The following is a 22,150-nucleotide window of genomic DNA, read 5'->3' as shown; positions in this document are numbered from 1 at the left end:
ATTATCCAATATTACAGAAAGGTTATATTTTTAACACATAAAAACACCACAACATTTATATGATACATATACAAAGTGGGTTCTGTCCAACATCATGTTTATAAACCGAGTACACTTTTGCATAAGAAAGATTAAACCCAGGCAGACAAGTGGTTGGACTAGTGACAAGATGTTTATTCAAGACTGTTGCCTAGTCACACTTGTTACATCATGCTTGACTGAAGCCAATCTAATGGTATAGAATCTAGCCAAACCAGCTCATCTGGATTAAACAACAAGAGGTAGATGAAATGATACATCTTCATGGAGTGGAATTGCAGGCTATGTACCAATAATTTCCAAGATTGGTTTCTCTGAGAGGGAGATGAGGGATTACAATATTGCAGAGTATTGGCAGCCAAGGTGTGGAGAGATATGCAAGGTAATATTTAATGGGGTGTCTATCAACTTTATGAACTGGTCTGTTCCAGAGAGTTGAATAGTATTCTGCAGTAGAAAAGCCAGGGGCTAAAGCCAATTGAAGCATTTGCATCCTAGGAGGAGCTGGCGAGTTAAATAGGCAGTTCCTGGTTCAAACTTAACATTTTCACCAGATACTTATGATCTATGAAGCAATTTTGAGATTTAACATAAAATGAGTTATGGTTTACAATTCAGATGTCTATTTGAGAAGCCGCTTCAGCTTAGTCTTTGCCCAGACATTAAATATTAGAGTTTTTCTTGAGTTTGGTTAAAGGTAGCTCTTGCAAAACTGAGAAACCCGGTTTAAGGTCTATCTCACTCTTATGACAAATTTGTAGAAAACCTAAACACCTGTAAATGTAAAAGATGCAAAAGAAAATTTGTTGGTGTATTTGGATAGACAGGGCAATGAGGACAGAACACACACACACACACACACACACACACACACACACACACACACACACACACACACACACAATGAAAGAGATACTGCAAAGTGCTAACTCCTTTCATTCAAAATAGCATCAACAGTAAACAAAGTGCATTGCAAAAACCAGCTCTTCAAAAAATAAATACTATTTATGGAGTGCCCATTGGAGATTAAACACAATCCTAAATGTAAAAATAAGTCCTATAACTAAGATTAAAATGGGAATTTCTATCTTGGATGCCTTGGGGTCTCCCTAAAATTTCTCAGCCTCAGCTCACCCATCTGGTACATGCTCATCCAGGAGTTGACACCAGAATGTGCAGTAAACCGGTCATCCGAAGTCGATTTTCAAAGCCCTTTGGTTGTCCCTACCTCTCCGATACTCAACAGGAGCGAACTTGTCCCATGAGTGCTATCCACTTGCTCCAAGCTGGGCAACTCCAAACTACTATGCCTCCTGTCCTCTTCATTTCTTGCCTGGTTAATCCTAGTCTCTCACACTCACTTGCCAGCAAACTCTGCTCTCTAGTTTTTTAGATCCTCCTTCCAGTTTCTGAATTTCCAGTCTCTACTCAGGTTCCACATTCAACTAAAAACATGCTCACTACCACAGACCCCTAAACACACTTTACCATACAGCGCCATGTGGTTTTACTGGAATGAAGAGCTGATGAAAACAGGAAGCTAGGACAGGAGGAAGCCTCATCTTTTGCTGTGCTCACTTGGTGGTGGTTGCAGTGACAGAAAGAAACTGTACGCTTACTAGGAGAAATTAATAATAATACATTTTATTTACACAAAGCGCCTTTCAGAGAACTCAAGGACACCGAACAAACAAATATAAATAAATAAAAGACAATTATAAACAACTTAAAACATCAGAAAATCTAAAAATTAAAACCAAACCACTATAATCTGAAGGAAAAAGAAAAAGCCATTTTAAACAAATGCGTTTTAAGTTTGCATTTGAAAAATGAATATGATTTGATGTTTCAGAGCTCTGCAGGTAATGAATTCCAGAGCTTGGGAGCAGAATGGCTGAAAGCTCTGCTCCCCATGGTGGTTAGACGGGCGGGAGGAAGAGGATCTAAGGTTACGGGATGGAATGGCAACATGAAGGTCAGACAAATATGGAGGGGTGAGGTTATGGAAGGCCTTAAATGTTAATAGCAGAATCTTAATCAGTACGAAACTTGATCAGGAGCCAATGAAGCTGCTGCAGGACCAGAGTAATATGGTGAATAGAAGGGTTCGAGTGATGATACGTGCTGCAGAATTCTGGACTAACTGAAGCTTATGAAGAGATTTATTAGGGAGACCAAAGAGGAGTGAATTGCAGTTGTCCAGCCGAGAAGTGACAAGACTATGAACAAGAATGGCAGTGGTATGAGGAGTGAGGGAGGGGCGAATGCGATTAATATTACATAGGCGGAAGTAAGCAGACCGGGTGATGTTATTAATGTGACATTGGAAAGAGTACTGTTGAGGATGACACCCAGACTCTTGACCTGAGATGATGGGGAAACAACAGTTATCAATAATAAAAGATTATTGGTTTTGGATAATGATGATTTTGAACCAATGAGGAGAACCTCAGTTTTGTCACTGTTTAAGAAAATTCGAAGAAAACCAGGATTTAATTTCAGAAATGCAGTCAATAAGCAAGGGTGGTGGAAAAGAGGAGGTGGGTTTACATGCAAGGTAGAGCTGGGTGTCATCAGCATAACAGTGAAAATTAATGTTATATTTGTGAAAAATATTGCCAAGGGGAAGAAGGTAAATAATAAAAAGAAGAGGCCCCAGGACAGAGCCCTGGGGCACACCAGAAGTAACAGCGGTGGGTTGGGATGTGAAGGTTTTAAACTGTATGAACTGAGTGCGGCCTGAGAGGTAGGATCTAAACCAATCAAGTGGAGTGAGTGTAATGCCAATCAAAGATAATCTATTAAGGAGAGTGGTATGACAAATAGTATCAAAGGCCACACTCAGATCAAGGAGGATGAGAATAGTGATTATACCAGAGTCAGCAGCCATAAGGAGGTCATTGGTAATTTTAACAAGTGCCGTTTCTGTACTATGAAGAGGGCGAAAACCAGACTGGAACTTTTCATATAGATTATTGTGAGATAAGTGGGTATGAAGTTGGATAGCTACTATTTTTTCAAGAATTTTGGAGATAAAGGGCAAGTTAGAAATAGGGCGAAAATTATTGAAATTAGTAGGATCAGCACCAGGTTTTTTTTTTTTTTTTTTTTTTTTTTAGTATTGGGGTTATAGCAGCAGTTTTAAAAGATGAGGGAATACCAGTAGTAAGAGAAGAGTGAATGATGGCAGAAATGAGAGGGACTAGAGAGGGGAGGCAGGCTTTAACCAGAACTGTAGGCAGGGGGTTCCAGCTGACAAGTAGAGGACTTGGATTTGCAGATGAGATCAGATTTCACAGGAAGTGGGAAGCTGGAAAGAAGAGAAAAAGAGTGAATAGGTGAGTGTAGTTCAGAAGGAATACAGAGAGAATCTGGACCAAGGTGCTGATGTATCCTTTGGATTTTCTCATTGAAAAAAAGACATGAGAATTACAGAAAGCAGTTGAGTAAAGGCCAGATGGTAAAGAGTCTGGAGGTTGTGTAACATTATTAAGTAAAGAAAACAGACTTGGTGTTACCTGTATTAAAAGTAATTAACGGAGTGTAATAATTAGATTTGCTTTGGGCTATACAATCCTTGTAATGAAGTAGATTTTTATTAGGAATGTACGATAATATCGGATTTATATCTGTATCGGCAGATAATGGGTTAAAATAATTTTATCGGCATCGGACCAATGACTAAATTGGACCGATTATTCGAACCGATATTGTTGACACATTCACTGTGTTCCGGATGTGCCAGACGTTTAGGCGACGCTGCGCTACTGTGCGAAAATGTCTGTGGTGTGAAAGTTTTTCAAAGTGAGTGACAGTGACATAAAATATGCCATTTGCAACACTTGTTCAACTAATGTTTTACACGGAGGGACCAAAGTGCGAAATGTCAATACCACCAACTTAATTACACACTTGAAGACACGCCATCCTCCTGACAAATATACAGAATTCCTCAGAGCAAAAGGAGAATCCTGCGCCACCGCACACAAAATCAAAAACTGCAGTTGCTCAACGTGTTGATCAGTTACTTGAAAAATCAAAGAAATTTGATAAAGATAACCCTAAAGCTCAAACAATTACTGCAAAAGTGATGGAATTTATTGCTCTGGACGATCAGCCATTTTCTGTTGTAGAAGATACGGGATTTTGAAGGCTGCTTGAGCATCTTAAGCCCCGTTACCAGATAGCGCTTCCAGAGTTACATAAGATTGTGGAAAGTCATGTGCACGAACTCCTTGCTGAAGATGTCACAGCCATAAGCTTTACCACTGATATATGGACATCTGATATGAGTGCTATTAGTATGCTTAGATTAACTGCTCAGTGGATCGACCGCAAGTTTGAATTGCAGAAAGCAATCTTGCACGTCCAAGAATGCTCCGGATCACACACGGGTGCTGCGCACTCTGTGGCGTTTAAAAGAATGTTTGAAACATGGAAAATACCCAAAGAGAATGTTCATGTAGTATTACGAGACAATGCACATGACGTTGCAAAGGCTATGGAGGAATGCGGGATCCCAAGTTTGCCATGTATGGCTCATACTTTACAGCTTGCCGTGGACTATGCCAGTGCAGCGTCTCAGATACAATAGCGATCGGCAGAAAAATAGTCGGTCACTTTAAGCATTCACAATTAGGCAACTCGCGTCTCAAAACTATACAAACTGAACTTGATATGTAGCAGAAAATGCTTCAGCAAGACGTTTCGACTAGATGGAACAGCACATTCTATATGCTGTAAAGCTTGCTGGAGCAGAAAAGAGCCATTGGGGCTTATGCCTCCGATTGAGTTACCTGCAACTCTAGCGCCTAATCAGTGGGGTTTGATAGAGAACATAAAATCACACTCCTTGCTCCACTTAAACTGACAAAAGAAAATTGCCAGTCTGAAGCCTTGGCTTCTAACGTCATTCCCTCAGTTAATGCTTTAAAACGACTGTTGACTAAAAGCGCTCATACTGACTTCGGAGTCAAAACCAGTAAAGGCGCTCTCTTGGAGACTGTAAACAATCGTTTCATTGAGATTTACACAGAATCCATGTATTGTGTTGCCACTATTGTAGACCCGAGATACAAAGACCGCTACTTCGATGCAGATGTAAAATCACAGGCACTCAAAATGTTGCAAGCTCAGATGGAACTTGCATCGAACAAAATGCAAACGACTGAATCACAGATAGATGGTCCACAACAGACCGAAATGATCTACCTACAATAAAAATGATATATACACACACACACAGTATATACCTATACAGTATATACATATTTTTCTTGTAGGTAGATCATTTCAACCTGGTCATTTTAAAAGTAGCTCGCAAGCTGATAAAGTGTGGGCACCCCTAATCTACGGCGAAAAGCAAAATAATAAAATGTTTCAAAAAAACAGCAAATACAATACAGTCATGCATTCAATTCAAATGCCATTTACTTATTTTTATTGTAAGGATTCCAATCTTAATCTGATAGCCCTGGTAAAAGCCAAAATGCAGATACAGTGGAACCTCTAGATACGAGTTTAATTCGTTCCAGCACTGAGCTTGTATAGCGAATTTCTCGTATCTAGAACAAACTTCCCCATTGAAAATAATGGAAATCCAGTTAATCCGTTCCGCACCCCAAATATATTAACATAAAAATCAATTTTCCTAACAAATAACACTGATAAATTATATATACTGTAGTCTACCTTTAATAAATAACACTGGTAAAAAATATAACTGATTATTAAAAGAATCAAAACAGGTGTCCAAAGTGCAGTAGACCATTCAATAAATCTTTAAATAAATAATCCTTAAAACAGTTGTGAAGTGGAGATTTAAAATACACAAGAATAACAATCCTTTAACACAAGGTGAAAACGTCAAAAGGATGCAGTCTTTAAAAAACAGATGACAATCCCCGGTGCTTCTTCTCTGTTAGCGTCTCACCTGCGGGCTTCTGCAACAGGCGAGACACTGTTAATGCAGCTGACCTTCTCTACACCGTCCTGTTTCAGCTGTTTGGCTCGCCTGTTCAGCTACACGCGAGCCTGCACTCGCTTGCTCTCCCGCACCGACTTCATACGCCTGCCTGCCTGCCGCAACCTCCGTTCTCTCTCCTCTCTTTTCTTTTACTTCTTCTCCCCCTTAACCGGCTCACGCTTCTCTGTATATGCGGGGAGGACATGGCAGCTGCAGCCCATCAGCCACAGGAACAATCATGGATGTGGGCAGTTTCCCACCTGTGCACTTAAGTGAGAAACGCAGACACCGCAGATCGCGGCTCGCAACTGCTACCACGCCCCCTCGCTAAGCCGCGAGCTATACCCACAGTCTGGCTCGTGGCTCGTTACGCGAGCCAATGCTCGCATTTAGATCTGAATTTTTCGCTCATACTTTCCTCGTATTTTGAATTTCTCGTATACAGAGGTGATCGTATCTCGAGGTTCCACTGTATATCTTTTACATATGAAAGATGACACAGAATATAATATACTGTATACAGTATGTATGCATGCTACTCGGCAGGTGCAGGGATTTCTTTCTGAAGCACCAATCCCGAGGAATGAAAATCCACTGAAATACTGGAACAACAACTGGAGTCGGTTTCCTACCATTGCCAAAGTGGCATGCAAGTTCCTGTCAGCCCCATGTACTAGTGTGGACAGCGAGAGATTATTCAGTTTGGCTTCTAATGTGATCACCAAAAAGAAACAGAATTTCCTGCGACAAGGCAGAGATGCTCTTGTTCGTTAAGAAAAACCTCCCCATCATGCATAAAAAATAGCAAAGAATGATAAGCCTCCAGAAAAAAAGTTATTTATTTCTTTACCGTTTTACGCTTTTCTGTTTAAAATTATAGATTGGTTAGATTTATTCCATCAAAAAGAAAAAAAAAAAAAAAAGTTATGGGGTATTTAATACTGCAGACTGTAAAACAAAGGATCAGATAGCCAGCCAAATGTGGTTGAGCAGAAGCCATTTTAATGATTGTAAATAATCTGCAAAAGTTGTTATTCTTAAGTGGTACTGCTTATTTCATTGTCATTGTACATTTTACCATTTTTTCCAGTTTTCATTTTTTCGATTATTGTTGAATTTGTTGTATTTGTTCCATCAAAAAGAAAGAGAAGAGAGTTATTTAAAGCAACAATCTGCAAAACTGTTTCCCATATAACCAACAGGTAGCCAGCCAAATGTGGCAGATATCATTTGTTTTTAATGATTGAATGTGGTGTGCAAAATTGTTATACAAATAAATGAATGTTCACTTTGTCTGTAATTCTTGTTCAGACAGATCAAGTCTCATTTTTCTCTGTATCTTATAAATATGTATAGCAGCATCGGTATCGGCAGATAAGTATATAGATATTATCGGATATCAGCCCAAAATTCCCATATCTGTGCATCCCTAATTTTTATACATCTCTTTGTGGACAAAGAGTCCGGATTTTTTAAACAGCCTTTCAAGTTGCCTGCCCTTAGCTTTCAGAAGCCGAAGTTCAGGCGTAAACCAGGGGGCAGAATAAGAAACATCTGGTTTTTAGCAGAGCAAGAGAATTAAGAATACCATTAAGACAAGTGTTATGAGAACAGTTCTATGGGAGTGAAAAATTATAAAAGTCCACTTGAGAATCAATTCTAGAAGACAGCAAATTCAAGTTAATATTCTTAATGTTACGAAAGGCTATGAGACATGGAAGCTTAGGAATAGAAAAGGTAAGTTTGGCATTGAATGAAAGGAGAAAATGATCAGTTATAGTGTATAGTGTAGAATGCATATGTATATTAACCACACTTATCTATTTTAGAGTTGTTTGTGTACATTGCAATAATCCCACAACTATCAAAAGCAATGATTTATTTTTTTGTTTTTAAATACCAAAAGGTGTTTTCTTTTGAATAAATAAATTTATGCAGTCTGCTCTCTCATTAGTGAAATGTGATTTACACATGTATTTGACAAGGTGAGCACTGCATTACAACTGAGTGAATCTGATTTTATCAAAGATACCATATTCATCAAGTCATATACAATGAATGGCTGATCATAACTGAATAGCAGAGGTTTAGAGCATTCCAATGAAGTATATTTCTACTATTGATCATTAATATTACACATCACTGCTGTGCTTAAAAGGCAGCAACATTTTTGTGTGGCAGCTCATATTTATGCACCATTACTCACAAGTACGCTAGTGTATGGGGATTGTTTGGTTATTGCAAAAAGACTTGGAAGTTTGAATTAGGCAAATGTATTCTTCAAAAAGAGAACACACAGTTGAGGAAATCCTACTGATATGGAATAGGAGGACCGAGTCAGAGACTGATCACATTTTCGATCCTACTGAGAACAACCAGTTTGCTGAAGGACTTGATGGTACACTTCATTTGTAAGTGCTGTAGTGTGCAGGTTTACAGTTCAAGAGTTCTGTCCCAGACACAGTCTGCTGCAAGTTTTCCCTGTGTTAAATTTTCTAAGCAATGTTCTTCCAGTTTCAACTTAAGAGTACCTTCAAAATTACCCACTCAGTTTCATATGAGGACTGCTCGATCAAATGTCACTGGTTTCATTCTACAATTTTGAGTACGACAATTTTCAAATTGCATGCCAAAATTTGTTTAGGTTGAATGGACACTGTTTTGGCATCTCCTTGAACGGTTTAGGTGTATAGTAATCCCTCCTCCATCGCGGGGGTTGCGTTCCAGAACCCCCCGCGAAAGGTGAAAATCCGCGAAGTAAAAACCATATGTTTATATGATAATTTTTATATTGTCATAAAAACCATATGTTTATATGATAATTTTTATATTGTCATGCTTGGGTCACAGATTTGCACAGAAACACAGGAGGTTGTAGAGAGACAGGAGCTTTATTCAAACACTGCAAACAAACATTTGTCTCTTTTTCAAAAGTTTAAACTGTGCTCCATGACAAGACAGAGATGACAGTTCAGTCTCACAATTAAAAGAATGCAAACATATCTTCCTCTTCAAAGGAGTGAGCGTTAGGAGCACAGAATGTCAAAGAGAGAGAAAAAAGCAAACAAATCAATACGGCTGTTTGGCTTTTAAGTATGCGAAGCACCACGTGGCACAAAGCTGTTGAAGGCAGCAGCTCACACCCCCTCCATCAGGAGCAGAGAGAGAGAGAGAGAGAGAGAGAGAGAGAGAGAGAAAAACAAGCTTTTCGCGGCTTCACTCTATCGCTGATTTTATACGTAAGCATATTTAAATATATTGTGGATTTTTTGCTGGTTCAAGGATTTCTGCGGACAATGGGTCTTTAAATTTCTGGTACACGCTTCCTCAGTTGGTTTGCCCAATTGATTTCATACAAGGGACGCTATTGGCAGATGGCTGAGAAGCTACCCAACTTACTTTTCTCTCTCTCTCGCGCTGACTTTCTCTGATCCTGACGTAGGTAGGGGGATTGAGCAGGGGGGCTGTTCGCACACCTAGACGATACAGACGCTCGTCAAAAAATGCTGAAAGATTATCTTCATGTTGCTCCCTTCGGTGCAGCTGCTTCGTGAAGCGACATGCTGCACGGTGCTTCGCATACTTAAAAGCTCGAAGGGCACGTATTGATTTTTGATTGTTTGTTTTTCTCTTCTCCTGACGGAGGGGGTGTGAGCTGCCGCCTTCAACAGCTTTGTGCCGCGGTGCTTCGCATACTTAAAAGCCAAACAGCCCTATTGATTTGTTTGCTTTTCTCTCTCTGACATTCTCTCCTCCTGACGCGCACTCCTTTGAAGAGGAAGATATGTTTGCATTCTTTTAATTGTGAGACGTAACTGTCATCTCTGTCTCGTCATGGAGCAGTTTAAACTTTTGAAAAAGAGACAAATGTTTGTTTGCAGTGTTTGAATAACGTTCCCGTCTCTCTACAACCTCCTGTGTTTCTGTGCAAATCTGTGACCCAAGCATGACAATATAAAAATAACCATATAAACATATGGTTTCTACTTCGCGGATTTTCACCTTTCGCAGGAGGTTCTGGAACGCAACCCCCGCGATGGAGGAGGGATTACTGTACTCAAGACTAATGTGATGCAATTTATTGTAGTAAAATATATGATTGCTAGTAAACAAATTTTGAATTTGTAGCTATCAACATTGAATTGCAACATCTTCCCCTGTAGGTTTGTAATGCTTGAATAAAAACCATTCAAAATAAATGCATACAAAGTTTGTTTTGGGGTTGGGGAGGAGATAGCAGTGCACAGTAGTGGAGCAGCTTCTCTAGTTCCCAGCGTTAAATCTAGTAAAAGGGTGGATTCCATGGTGTGTTGGGGTGTTAATGTAACAGGAAAGTTAAGATATAGTCCAGGTGAACTTCGGAACATCAACATGTCGACAGTCCAACTCCCTAGAGCCCAAGGCAATGCTTGGCAGACTGCAGCTACCTAATTGTTCTCAGTTTAGCAGAACTTCTAATAAAATGCAGACCATATTATCTATTGTGGGAGCTTACTGCTATGTTTATAGTCAATGTTTACATCCCCATGTGCCAATGTTAGATGCACAGAGGGAGCTTCATCACAGGATTAGATCATTTCAAGACAAGCACCCAGAGCTTCTTTGCATGATTACAGGATACTTCAATCATGTTAAATTGACAGATACTTCACCATAGCTTTACCAACATATTCATTTTGCCACCCGAGGGGTGAACACACTCCGCACAAACAGGAAGGGAACATACAAAAACCATACCCCGCAATATTCTTGGTCTCTCTGACCATATTTTAATTATACCTGCATACTGCTCTATGTTTAAGTCCAGGAAACCAATACAAAAGTCCATCATCGTGTGGTCAACTGATGCTGCCTCAAAGCTTCAGGACTGTTTTGAATGCTCGGACTGGCAGATGTTTAAGAAAGCAGCAACAAGTGGTGGGAGTTGTGGAACTGAAGGAATATGTGCCAACAGTTACAAGCTATATCACTAAATGCATTCAGGATGTTACTGTCGCTAGGACAATTACCACATATCACAACCAGAAACCCCGAAAGAATGCAGAGGTCTGTTCACTACTAAGAGTACAGAATTCCACTTTCATCTCTGGAGATCAGCCACACTTGGAGCAGCCAGAAGAAAACTGGTGGTGGGAATAAAAAGGGTAAAAAAAACCTACGCTCTTAAAAAAGGTACTACATTTTTTTTTTTTTTTTTTTAATAGAAAAAAAAAAAAAAAAAAAAAAAAACACACACAACAATGCCACCAGGAACATGTGCAAAGGCATTAAGAACATCACAGATTAGAACAGCAAAGAGACTAATTCCTACCGGATGCTCTATTTTCTAAACTTGTTTCTAGAAATTGCATACTTTTCCAACCGCTAGACTGACCCCTCCATCAGATTAGCTGCCCCTCACCATGTCTGCAGCAGATGTACGGAGGTCCCTGTTTAAGGTTAACTCCCATAAAGCCGCAGGTCTGGATAAGACCCAGGCAGGTTTATTATTAGGTATTGAGGTTTCCAAGTAGCACTGAACACAGTCATTGATGGGATGTGCATATTATGTGGTCTAATACACTTGTCTATGTTATTGCAATAATCATGAAACCATCAACGTGTGTACAGGTTCGTAAATCATGGATTACTACTACAGTATTTTATTATACTGGCAGTTTTCCTTACTTTGCCTCATCTTTTCTAGGTGAAGCAAACAACTTGGGCTCATTAAAACAGTTCAAAAAGTAAAAATTGGGTTTGCTAACCTGTTTACCTGCAAAAAAAATCAGCATCTTTTGAATGAGAAGCAGCACATAGAATATAGTATATACAGTGGGTACGGAAAGCATTCAGACCCCTTCAATTTTTCTCTGTCATATTGCAGCCATTTGCTAAAATCATTTAAATTAATTTTTTCCCTCATTAATGTACACACAGCACCCCATATTGACAGAATTTTTGAAATTGTTGCAGATTTATTAAAAAAAAAAAAACTGAAATATCACATGGTCCTAAGTATTCAGACCCTTTGCTCAGTATTTAGTAGAAGCACCCTTTTGAGCTAATACAGCCATGAGTCTTCTTGGGAAAGATGCAAGTTTTTCACACCTGGATTTGGGGATCCTCTGCCATTCCCCCTTGCAGATCCTCTCCAGTTCTGTCAGGTTGGATGGTAAACGTTGGTGGACAGCCATTTTTAGGTCTCTCCAGAGATGCTCAATTGGGTTTAAGTCAGGGCTCTGGCTGGGCCATTCAAGAACAGTCACAGAGTTGTTGTGAAGCCACTCCTTCGTTATTTTAGCTGTGTGCTTAGGGTCATTGTCTTGTTGGAAGGTAAACCTTCGGCCCAGTCTGAGGTCCTTAGCACTCTGGAGAAGGTTTTTGTCCAGGATATCCCTGTACTTGGCCGTATTCATCTTTCCCTCGATTGCAACCAGTCGTCCTGTCCCTGCAGCTGAAAAACACCCCCACAGCATGATGCTGCCACCGCCATGCTTCACTGTGGGGACTGTATTGGACAAGTGAAGAGCAGTGCCTGGTTGTCTCCACACATACCTCAGTGCAAGACACATGACAGCCCGCATGGAGTTTGCTAAAAGACACCTGAAGGACTCCGAGATGGTGAGAAATAAGATTCTCTGGTCTGATGAGTCCAAGATAGAACTTTTTGGCCTTAATTCTAAGCGGTATGTGTGGAGACAACCAGGCACTGCTCTTCACTTGTCCAATACAGTCCCCACAGTGAAGCATGGCGGTGGCAGCATCATGCTGTGGGGGTGTTTTTCAGCTGCAGGTGTGAAATCCAGGTGTGAAAAACTTGTTGCATCTTTCCCAAGAAGACTCATGGCTGTATTAGCTCAAAAGGGTGCTTCTACTAAATACTGAGCAAAGGGTCTGAATACTTAGGACCATGTGATATTTCAGTTTTTCTTTTTTAATAAATCTGCAACAATTTCAAAAATTTTTTTTTGTCTGTCAATATGGGGTGCTGTGTGTACATTAATGAGGGAAAAAATTAATTTAAATGATTTTAGCAAATGGCTGCAATATGACAGAGTGAAAAATTGAAGGGGGTCTGAATACTTTCCGTACCCACTATATATCAATTTGATTTCCAAACTGAGTAAGCATTAACAACAAAACTTTAATATGTCATTAAGTTTGTAAGTTAGCATTTATCAAAAGTATGTCAGTGTGCACGAATTTATGAAGTTAATATAACCTACTTGTTAATTTGTTCATCTGTAAGTGTTACAATTTAATCCATATTTGTTAAGGTTGTTTTTTTTTTTTTTTTTTTTTTTTAATAATTGCCTAGACTAGCACTATTCAAAATAGTAATTTAAATCTGAATTAATCCACTAAAAAAAAGTAATGTTAAACACTTAAACATAATGGAAATAGTCCTGTGACCAAAACTGAAAATTAAGGAGGCCAACACACTCCACCTTTTAAAATGGGGTTCCATCATGAGAAACACTACTTACATAATTATCACATTTCTTCCCATTTTGACTCCCTAACAACAAAATTACCTGTACAAGTGGCTTAAGTAAAAAAAAAAACCACCACAAGTCTTATAAAACCCATAAACTCTCATCCCAGCATCGATGCTGGGAAGGCCGATAAAAATAAAATCGGTATGTTTCTGCAAAAGTCAACTCCAGGACTTTGATCTTACTACAGAGGCTTAAGACTAGCCTTCAATTCAGCCAGCTGAAAGCTATTTTGGCAATTCTTCCATGAAACAAGAACATCAACACAAGTGTAGGGAAGAATTACAGACAGGAAATTAACTAGAAGTTACAGTTGAGTGAGTTCCTCATTTTCACTTAACACAGTACATCTTATTGGTCACTTCTACAAGTTTAAAAAATACAAAAAACTTCTAAAATCTAAATTAAATGCACAACCATATGCAAGCCCATAGCCATCTACTTTTTTGGAGGAGAATCAATCTACCGTCTCTGGACTGAAACTAGGAACCAAAATGTATTTGCTCTAAAGTCTAATGTGAACATTTATAAAAATTATAATGGACGGAGATTAATTGTATTTTAAATCCAGACCTGAATAGGTCTCCAGCTACAGGTGCATAACACTGCAAAAACAATTAGAGTTTGTAATAGATTATAACTTATCAGACCCATGGAGATTTCTAAATCCAAACTTAAGAGCATACAGTAATCCCTCGCTATATCGCGCTTCGCCTTTCGCGGCTTCACTCCATCGCAGATTTTATATGTAAGCATATTTAAATATATATCGCGAATTTTTTGCTGGGTCACAGATTTCTGCGGACAATTGGGTCTTTTAATTTCTGGTACATGCTTCCTCAGTTGGTTTGCCCAGTTGATTTCATACAAGGGACGCTATTGGCAGATGGCTGAGAAGCTACCCGGCTTACTTTTCTGTCTCTCTTGCGCTGACTTTCTCTGATCCTGACGTATGGGGATTGAGCAGGGGGGCTGTTCGCACACCTAGACGCTACGGATGCTCGTCTAAAAATGATGAGATTATCTTCACGTTGCTATCTTTTGTGCAGCTGCTTCCCGAAACGACATGCTGCACTGTGCTTCGCATACTTAAAAGCTCGAAGGGCACGTATTGATTTTTGATTGAAAAACAAACTCTGTCTCTCTCTCTCTCCCTTCCTGCTCCTGACGGAGGGGGTGTGAGCTGCCGCCTTCAACAGCTTTGTGCCGCGGTGCTTCGCATACTTAAAAGCAAACAGCCCTATTGATTTGTTTGCTTTCCTCTGTCTTTCTGACAGACTCTGCTCCTGACGTGCACTCCTTTGAAGAGGAAAATATGTTTGCATTCTTTTAATAGTGAGACGGAACTGTCATCTCTGTCTTGTCATGGAGCACAGTTTAAACTTTTGAAAAAGAGACAAATGTTTGTTTGCAGTGTTTGAATAACGTTCCTGTCTCTCTACAACCTCGTGTTTCTGCGCAAATCTGTGACCCAAGCAGGACAATATAAAAATAACCATATAAACATATGGTTTCTACTTCGCGGATTTTCTTATTTCGCAGGTGGCTCTGGAACGCAACCCCCGCGATAGAGGAGGGATTACTGTATTCCTACTTCTCACCAGTACATCTGTTAATCAAGAATCTATTGTATGGATCATAGATAATTTTTTCCCACGATCAAATATTTCAAGTACAATGCTATTGTTATTTCAGTACATACTCCTCTGATCATGGACCTCAAAACACTTTGCCCCACATACTCATCTTTCAGCTGACGAGAACTGTACAGAATTTAAATCCAAGCAAACCGATTACTTTTTAGAGAAATTAATCCTCTGGAGGTCTCTGCAGAAATACTCTGGGAAACTGAAGGCATTTTTAACACAGATTGTTTCATATATTTTCCACAAAAAAAAAAAAAAAAGGGTCCGAGTTAATCAGTGAAATTACCAGAATTGATCAAGAACATGCCAGGTCTCAAAATTAGGCAATTTATAGGAAAGGACAGGCTTTGCAACCACAATTAAACCTCTTAACACAATACACACGAACAACTCATTTTTAAATCTCAACATTACTATGAACACAGAAAAGGCTAAGGAGATCTTAGCTCAACAAATCCACAAGCTGTGAAAGTTTACAATGCAGTATCAGTAATTACCAACACAGATGGAGATAACATTGACCATATAAATATAATTCATTCTCTTTCCTAAGAAAAATAAGAACTTATTACAATGTGCATAATACAGACCAATCTCACTTCTGAATAACAATGTTAAGATGCTCTCTAAAGTTCCAGCTAGAAGGATTGAGAGTACTACAAAATTTCACAAGACCAAACCGGATATATTAAAAGGTAGACACTTGGTTTCAAATCTTTGACACCTGTTTAACGTAATATATTCACCTATAAAGTCCAACACCCCAGAGATCTTATCCTTGTATGCTGAAAAAGCATTTGATACGGTTGAATAGAACTACCTATTCACCACATTGCACACATTTGGCTTCAACCCAAACACAAGTGTATGGATCAAGCTACTATATACCAGTCCAGAAGCTTCAGTTTGTATTAACATTATTTCAGACTACTTCAAACTAGAACAAGGTACCAGACAAGGATACTCCCTATCACCATGGCTTGTTGCAATCACAACTGAGCCATTGGCTGTTCATTTTCAAAATGCATCTGTGATAAAGGATTATAAGAGACGGACTTTGACAGAAAATATCACTATATGGAGATATGGTACTGTATATATCAGACACACACAATTCTGCCAGCAGTCCTAACAGCACTAGCAGAACTTCAGATATTTGGACTCAAATTTAATTTAATCAAATTGGGTGTTTCTGATGAACTCTCTAGCACACATCAGATTTAACATCTTCACGTTTATCATCACAGAAATATAAAGGTCTTTTTCAACAAAACTTTGCTGTTTGCATGGAAAAACACAAGACATGCATAGATCGTCTACCCTTCATCTGACTTTGGCAGGGAGAATAAACACAAGATGAATATCCTTCCCAAGCATTCCCATATACTGTATGTACATCATCATTTAAGAAATTCGATTCAAATCATAACACAATTTGAAATTCAAAACATCCATGCATCCAAAGGGCTGACCCTACAACAACCTAAAGCAGAAGGTGGCATGGCACTGCCCAATTTTCAATTTTATTACAGGGTGGCAAATATACAAGCTATAAAAACCTGGACATTGATACAAATTGATAAACACACACAAGCTTAGTCCACAATAGAAATAAAACCCTGCAGTAGTTCTTTATATTCCTTGATTTATACCACTTTTAAAGTACAATGTTAGTCAATATACTAAGAACCCAATTGTCCTTCATTCACTCAGAATATGAAACCAATGTAGAAAACATTTCATAGATAATGTCTTTGCATACTACCAACAATTACACTTCAAATTTAAAGACTTCCCAACCACATTTTTTCCACTATTTCTGGAGCCATGCACAGAATTCACTAGACAGTATGTAAAATTCCAGGCTAACCAATTAGATGAGCCAAATTAGGCACTTACTTGTCAATATCTGCCATCCTTTTCTGATCTTGGGAATTCCTAAAACACAAAGTATAAAGGATTACTTGTATGTTTAAATTTAATTTTAAACTGTAACACTTTGGAAACAACTATTTATTGTAATGCGGTCCAAGAATCACATAACAGAAAAGCCTTAAGCAGAATCTCTCCACCTTTATTCAAAGAACATCAGATTTATTTTAAAAACCACACACCCTCCAATATAGCAGTTGTTGCTCACTTGGTTATTTTCTGGACAACAGTATATCCATTGCTACACTGGTCTTGTTCAGCTGATCTTAATCTTTGAAACAAAAGTGAAGTTGGTGTACTTCAAATTCATTTTTGTTTTGAATACACTTAACATTCAACTTTGTACATTGTTTGAAAATCACTAATTCATAATTAAAGCAAACTTATTAATTTGAATCAACTTAATAGGCTCAGATTTAGAGTAAATCGTGACCTTTGGGTTTAGACACTCATGCAACCTCCCAATCCACCATTTAAACATAAAATTATAGAGCTACAGTGCCAGTTTCCTGCCTTTCACCCAGCCCCCAAGACCAAAACTCTGAACTGGATTATAATAATTCCTCTTCCATTACAATTTGTCCAAACTGTTGAATGAATTCCAAACTAGAAGACAAGCTTTGTAAAAATAACTTGTTTCTAACTTTTCCTGTTGGTAATCAAATAGCATGGTAAAGGGTAATTGATGATGCACCCCTGACAGATGCATAGCAGCTACACATGTACTTACTAACAATTTATACACAAAGACAACTTCCCCTCAGATTAGTACAGTGAGCCAAATGCCAAAAAATATTCACCCACACACAGTAGTGAAGATCACAACAGTTCACTAGCAAGTGCATATACTATTTTTTTTTTTTTTATTAGATAATATTCATGTCTCCCTCCCTAAAGATTACAACTAGTTTAAACTTCAACACTTAAAATTAACTTTAACAAAAGGTATCTGTAACCACAGCTGAAGCTCACATTGCAATCAAGTGTCAAGGTTTGTTTATTAAAAAAAAAAAAAAAAAAAAATTACAAAAAACCTAGCTTTAGCAAAAAATTTCTAAAGAAAGCAGAAAAATCTTTCATGCAGCCGTGACTAAGAACTGTAAATGAAGGTTAGAGATTGGGAAAGGTTTTTTTAAGAGCCAGAAGCCAACATTCAATGATAGAAGCCATCATGCCACATCTAAAAAAGAAATACCTCCAAGGTCCACCAAACAGTCTTACACTAGGCAAAGACAACGTAACAAATATTCTGTAAGAAAACTTCAAGTAAATGTCAATGGGATATTAGGGAAGAGGTACCTCCATACAGAAACAGAAAAAAAAAAAAAAAAAAAAAAAAAAAAAAGACTAATCTCCATAAAGACACCTCCCTCGCCTGGGTTTGCAACCCAGAACTCTGGAGCTAGAAAGGCCAGAAGTTATAAAAGTGGATTATCTGGACTTCTATTGACCAATATAACTAGATTTAGCTAAATTCTTTAATTTAGAATTGTATTGTTACACAGATTGCTTACTTGCTTTATACTTGATATTACAGTAGTTTAGAATAAGATATCCATCAACATTATTTTAATTGACGTGTCAGCCGGCCAAGTGTTTGACTAAATTGGTTGTGTTAGTCCCCTATGAGGCTCAATTGACAAAAGCCTGAGTGAACCAAAGTAATGTAAGTTGTAGAATCCGTACAATGAAACTGTAGTTTTAAAATGTTACAAATTGACGCATATTTTGCACGTTAAATCAACCAAAATCTATTTCCATCAGCATATTAAACTCTGTAAAATGTGAGAAAGCGAAAGTAATTAAGCCATTTTCTAGAAATGTAGAAATGAAGTATGTACTAAAACTGAGGTTTGGAACCCAGAAGTTGACCAGGTTATCTATAAAGTACCAGAAAATGATAGAAAAGCAGCAAAGAGGCAAGAAAATGTTGATGAGCTGTAGAATGAGGAAGGATGTGTTCAGTATCATGAAACAGATGGTAAAAGAGGATTTAGTAGGTTGTGGACAGCTAGAAGAAAAATATCAATATTAATGGGAGTAAGAATATCTGAAAAAGTACATTGATAAGTTGCTAAATAAAAACAAAAAAAAAAAAGTGTGAGAAAACAGAAGGACCAAGCATCAAAGGAAGAGTACTGAAAAAGATGGAAGATAACTAAAGCAGCAAGTCCAACTGGTATTGTGTTAAGTGTTCAAAGCAAATTGATGGTCATGGAACTAAACTGTTTCTAAATCCGTGCAACAGGACTACATGCAAAGGAAAATTCTGAAGAAGATCAACTGGAATATGGGTTATACGGATTAATAAACCTTGTAGAGCAGGTAATGAAGGTGGCTTAGAGTTGCACAGGGAAGAATGAGATACCACATGAAAAAGTTAAACGCAGTTTGGTCTCATGCCCAGGAAGGGAAAAAAATGCCAGGCAAATGCAAAAAAAAAAAAAATTTTTTAAAAAAAGCAGCTGTATCATCCAACTGTAGATCTGGACATGGCATTTGACACAGCACAGTAAAAGGTGGTGAAGTGGGCCCAAAAGTGTTAGGTGCATCGGAGTGGCAGGAATGCCAATGCATGAAGAAGACCAAACACTGATTAGAATCAGAACAGTAAATGGGGATAGTGAGTGATCGGACATAAAAGTTGAACCAGGAATCCATTCCAAATCAATTGCTTTTCTTGTGTTGCAAGTGATGGATTACCATGGCAGCCTTTGCATGTTGATGTTTTAGTACTGAAAGCAAGGAGAGAAAACTTGTAGAGTCAATTAGGTACATGCCAAGGGGAAGAACAGGTATGTCAGAGATGATATGATTGAAGGTTGTGCCTCATTACAGACTAAAAAGAGGAACAGTGATTTGTGGTAACTGGCTAACCTAGGTAAACCCAGATAATGACCTTTAAATCAGTAATGATAACTTCTGTATTAACTACGTTTCAGCTGGGTCTAGTGATTTGTTGGAGTTAGTTTTTGTGGTGTTGTCTGTATACACAATATTTTCAGTTATAGTATTGCTATAACCTAGAATATACATTTTGGGGGAAAAAAAAAAAAAAATACACGCACTTACGATGTCTTTCATAACAATGATTTCACTGGACACTTACACCATACCATTGGTCTGCTTTCTGCAATACCTGCATGTCAATGTGAAATGTCCAACCTTCTGCCCAAAGTTAACAATGTCATTAAGGTAATACCATTTTTTTATGTTCACTTACAAAGAAAATAAATGTTAATGAGCAATGGAAAAAAGGTTAAATATATTCTAATCCAATTAGAACAAAACGCCTAATGAAGAAATAAAATGTAGTAATTCAATTCCTTTGTTAAAAATTTGAACAGGGGGTAGGAGAAAAAAAAGAAAAAAAAAAAGAAAAAAAAAACACCACCACACCACACAAATGGTACAGCCCAAATATACTGCAGAATGGCCAAACAGAACAAGATATTCAGATTTAGCACAAGTAAACTGAGGAGGTCTAACAAAATCGATAGCAAACATGATAAATTCGCAAATTTTATATTGCCATACATATATTTAATGTTACAAAATAGTTAATATGCACCAATGTTACTCTTACCCAACCAACATCACCTTATCAGTCTCATAAAATGGCTTTTCAAAAACCAGATTAAGTACTCTGCGCAAAGTACATGGTGTAGAAAATGTAAAAGAATTACACATGTAGAAAAATAAATCATGAAACCATTAACAGGTGATGTACAGCAAGTTGGTATGTCAGCACACCATACACAGACTGCTGGAAAGGCTAGTTATGAAAACCTAGCCCTGTTACACATGCAGCACCAGTGTGGTTTCTGCTCAAAGCTTCAGTCATGTTCAAACAGGTTTATCTGGAGGATACTGGTTTCCTCCCACTACACCCATCAAACTTGTTCTAAATTCAGATGCACATTTCAATGTATTTAAGCTCTGAATATTCAGAATTTAAGTTTCATTTCACTTCACTCCATTTCCTGTAAATAAAGGCCACATGTTACTTGTGTTGGAAGGCAACTGTGCAACAAGTGCAATCACATTTCTACCTGTCAAACAAAACTATGGCCATTATTAACGCGGGAACACAAGAACAGTTCACACTGTGCTCCAAAATAAATCACGTGCAGTAGTGGTTTTGGAAAGAAACCAACAACTGCATTCAGTTGCTCTCTGAAATATGCACAGACACATAGAATTCCATTGATATAAAAGGCTGGCACAAATTTTAGAGAAGTACTATGAAGCTACAACTAAACAAAAATGCTGTGCACAGTTAGTGATTACAACAGTCTTTGGATGTGCCACTTACTAAACCTTTAACAAAACACAAACTAAACCAAAACCAGATGTGTACACATATCAAATGCAGAAGAAAAAAAAAAATTTAGACATTCACTCATTGACCAAACGATGTCCTGACTGTTGATGAGAAAGTCCATGCCAAACTCATGTCTGACTGCAAGGAGAGAAATTACTTGAGAATGCAAAAGACAAAAATGGAGGAAAAGCAGCAAAAGAAAGGACTGTGTGAAGCATCTGCCACAATGGAGTAAGCATTTATGAAATGCTGCAGCAAAGATAGCTGTAGAACATTATAAAAACCATGCACCATTAACAGGATTTGTTGAGGTTAGGTATGTTTTAAATGACTGTTCTAATCTTTAAGCACTGCGGCTTGATATCGGAGTGGACTTGAATGAATCTCTGAACAGAAACAGTAAAACCAACTAGTTACCTTTACTCACCCAAAAATGCCACCCACAGTCCTGTTATATTCAACAATCACTTGGCATACACTACAAAAATAAATGACTAAATGGTTTGCAGAGCTTCATTTGTTTTTACTGAGGTTTAGCTGTATCAAATGTGCATAAAACACTCCACAAGAAGCATATTAAAATGTTTATATAAAAAAAAAAAATAAAAAAAAAAATAAAAAAGCTAGGTTAATATTTAATATCAAGGGTACAGAACATTAAAACTCTTAATTGCCTGCTTTTCAACACACCAAACTGTCACTCTGGCAATGCAACTCTTGCTGTGTGGGTTATACAAAATTTAACAGGCAAATAGTAGCCTGAGCC

The 22,150-nt window shown here is 38.1% G+C and overlaps 1 protein-coding gene across 4 annotated transcripts in view; it reads right to left on the bottom strand.

Moving 5' to 3' along the window:
* The window catches only part of nap1l1 (nucleosome assembly protein 1-like 1), a 119,617-nt gene that overhangs the window by 64,008 nt on the left and 33,459 nt on the right, over nucleotides 1-22,150 (bottom strand). For all 4 annotated transcript variants that reach the window (XM_028818315.2, XM_028818297.2, XM_051919611.1 and 1 more), the window contains exon 2: nucleotides 17,028-17,066. In XM_028818315.2, the coding sequence (XP_028674148.1) occupies nucleotides 17,028-17,044 (17 nt within the window). In that variant the 5' untranslated portion in view covers nucleotides 17,045-17,066. The remainder of the gene's footprint in view (nucleotides 1-17,027; nucleotides 17,067-22,150) is intronic.

The sequence above is a fragment of the Erpetoichthys calabaricus genome, chromosome 1 (genome assembly GCF_900747795.2).
Source record: "Erpetoichthys calabaricus chromosome 1, fErpCal1.3, whole genome shotgun sequence".
Taxonomy (NCBI): domain Eukaryota; kingdom Metazoa; phylum Chordata; class Cladistia; order Polypteriformes; family Polypteridae; genus Erpetoichthys; species Erpetoichthys calabaricus.
This window is presented reverse-complemented; position numbering and strand designations above follow the sequence as displayed.